We start from the raw sequence: 2,374 nt of genomic DNA, 5'->3' as shown, positions 1-2,374 counted from the left end.
AGAGAGACAGAGAGAGACAGAGCGAGAGAGAGGACAGAGAGACACAGAGAGAGATAGAGACAGAGAGAGAGAGGACAGAGAGAGAGAGACAGAGAGAGAGAGACAGAGAGAGACAGAGCGAGAGAGCGACAGAGAGAGAGAGAGAGAGACACACAGAGAGAGACAGAGAGAGAGACAGAGAGAGGAGAGAGAGAGAGAGAGAGAGACAAGAGAGAGAGAGAGAGAGAGACACAGAGACACAGAGAGAGACAGAGAGAGAGAGAGAGAGAGACAGAGAGAGACAGAGAGAGAGAGACACAGAGAGAGACAGAGCGAGAGAGAGACACAGAGAGAGACAGAGAGAGAGAGACAGAGAGACAGAGAGAGAGAGAGAGAGACAGACAGAGAGAGAGACAGAGAGAGAGAGACAGAGAGAGAGACAGAGAGAGAGAGAGAGAGACAGAGAGAGAGAGAGACACAGAGAGAGAGAGAGAGAGACACAGAGAGAGAGAGACACACAGAGAGACACAGAGAGAGACAGAGAGAGAGACAGAGAGACAGAGACAGAGATAGACAGAGAGAGAGACAGAGAGACAGAGAGAGAGAGAGAGACAGACAGAGAGAGAGACAGAGAGAGAGAGACAGAGAGAGAGACAGAGAGAGAGAGAGAGAGACAGAGAGAGAGAGAGACACAGAGAGAGAGAGACACACAGAGAGACACAGAGAGAGACAGAGAGAGAGACAGAGAGAGAGACAGAGAGAGAGAGAGGGAGAGCGGGAATGGCGCAGTGGGGGGCAATCGTGCTTGAGTACGGCATGGTACGGATGGCCAGTGTGACCGCGCCCTTACTTTTTGCAGTGTGTCCGGCTCCGTTGCTACCAGTCGACCCCGGTCTGCGTTTTTTTGACCGATTGGACATGTTGAAATCTGGTTGTTCACACATGATGCACCTCACAGCAGGAGACTGTCCCCTGTCAGACTGGAGGAGGAGGGGGGGGGGTCTCCCACTCGCTGGAGGTGAAGTCCTCTCGTTTTTCAGGATCAGTGATGTTCCCGCCTGCTGAAATGTTGCATTCAATGACCCATTTTTACAGTCGCTGGTGTCAGTTTTGAGCCGTGTTTTTAGAAACACAGTTCTACTCCGGCTGTTTTATTTTGAAGGCGGTGTGTGATCTAAAGTCTCAGGAGTCGTCCGTCCCGAGAGTTAAAGAGTACAAACTGAAGCGTTGTGGTCTGTATTTTAAACGCCGAGAGTCTGCTGCAGGCACGCTGAATTTATCAGCCTGTCAGCAGTTTATTAGAGAATGACAGCACAGATTATGATGATGAACGAGGCGGCCGGCTGGTTTCCTCCTCGTCCTCTCTCAGGGTCACGCTGAGAACACTTCTGTTTTAGTTTTTGTTTTAAACCTAAATGAGCTGAAATGTGACTTTAAAATCCTCTGAATGTCCAGAAAAAAAGACTGAATTCTGTTTTTTTGTGTTTTTCAGAACGTGGAGCGGGTCTACTCTCTTTACCAGACTTTCCCAGAATGCCAAGCAGCGGAGGCGGATGTTCCCAAGAACCCGTACAGCAGAGAGGCGGGTCTTCAGCCTCCGAGCCCCGCCCACCTGAGCGTGTGTCAGCGCCTTCGTAAAGTCGTCCAGGAGCTGGTGGACACGGAGAAGTCCTACGTCAAGGTCAGAAGAAATCAAATCTACTGATGTTGTTACGACTTATTTTGTTATTCATAAGAAAGCTGGTTTTCAAGCGATAACTCAATATGTAACTCTGATCCCTAGTGGTTAAAATGGGTACTGCAGTCTAAATATTCTCCAATATTGATCCTAGTTTGAGCACGTTTCTGCTCGTGGAGCTTATTAGAAACATGCAGAGGCTTTTTAGGTCGGGTACAATCACTTCTATCTGAACCACTTCTCTTGCCCGCTTCCATCGCTGCAACACCTGTTGACCTGATAACTGCTCTCATATCTGGTAAAATAAAAGAGTTTCTGAGTTAGAAAGTGTCTTAAATTTACAGTTTGTCCTCCGCATATTAGAACTTCTATTTCTTATTTTCTCATTTACTGAAAACTCGACAGTAGGGTTGTCGCGGAGCCAGAATTTTTATTTTTAAAACGACTTTAGTGAAAATCAAAAGATAGTGATACCTGTTTCTACCAAGGCAACAAAACTAGAAGTCCAGTCACCAAATATTGAATTATTTTTGTGACATTTCAACAGCTCTCTCTCCATTTTGATTCAAACTTTTTTTTTAAAGCTGCCGTCCTCTCCGATACCACTGAGCATTAAATTCACAGATTGTATTGTAGAAAACTAGTATCAGAAACCGAGGGGCGTCCAAAACGGCCGTGTGGGGGGGTCGTCTTAAAAGCGCCTACCTTCTCTGGTCC

General features: G+C 47.1%; 1 protein-coding gene across 1 annotated transcript in view; it reads left to right on the top strand.

Annotated features, from left to right (window-relative positions):
- Positions 1–2,374, top strand: part of LOC132985422 (rho guanine nucleotide exchange factor TIAM2-like) — a 32,133-nt gene that overhangs the window by 20,018 nt on the left and 9,741 nt on the right. Inside the window, exon 13 of the mRNA XM_061052776.1 lies at positions 1,472–1,660. Within this exon, the coding sequence (XP_060908759.1) occupies positions 1,472–1,660 (189 nt within the window). The remainder of the gene's footprint in view (positions 1–1,471; positions 1,661–2,374) is intronic.

This window comes from Labrus mixtus, chromosome 12 (genome assembly GCF_963584025.1).
Source record: "Labrus mixtus chromosome 12, fLabMix1.1, whole genome shotgun sequence".
In the NCBI taxonomy this organism is placed as follows: domain Eukaryota; kingdom Metazoa; phylum Chordata; class Actinopteri; order Labriformes; family Labridae; genus Labrus; species Labrus mixtus.
This window is presented reverse-complemented; position numbering and strand designations above follow the sequence as displayed.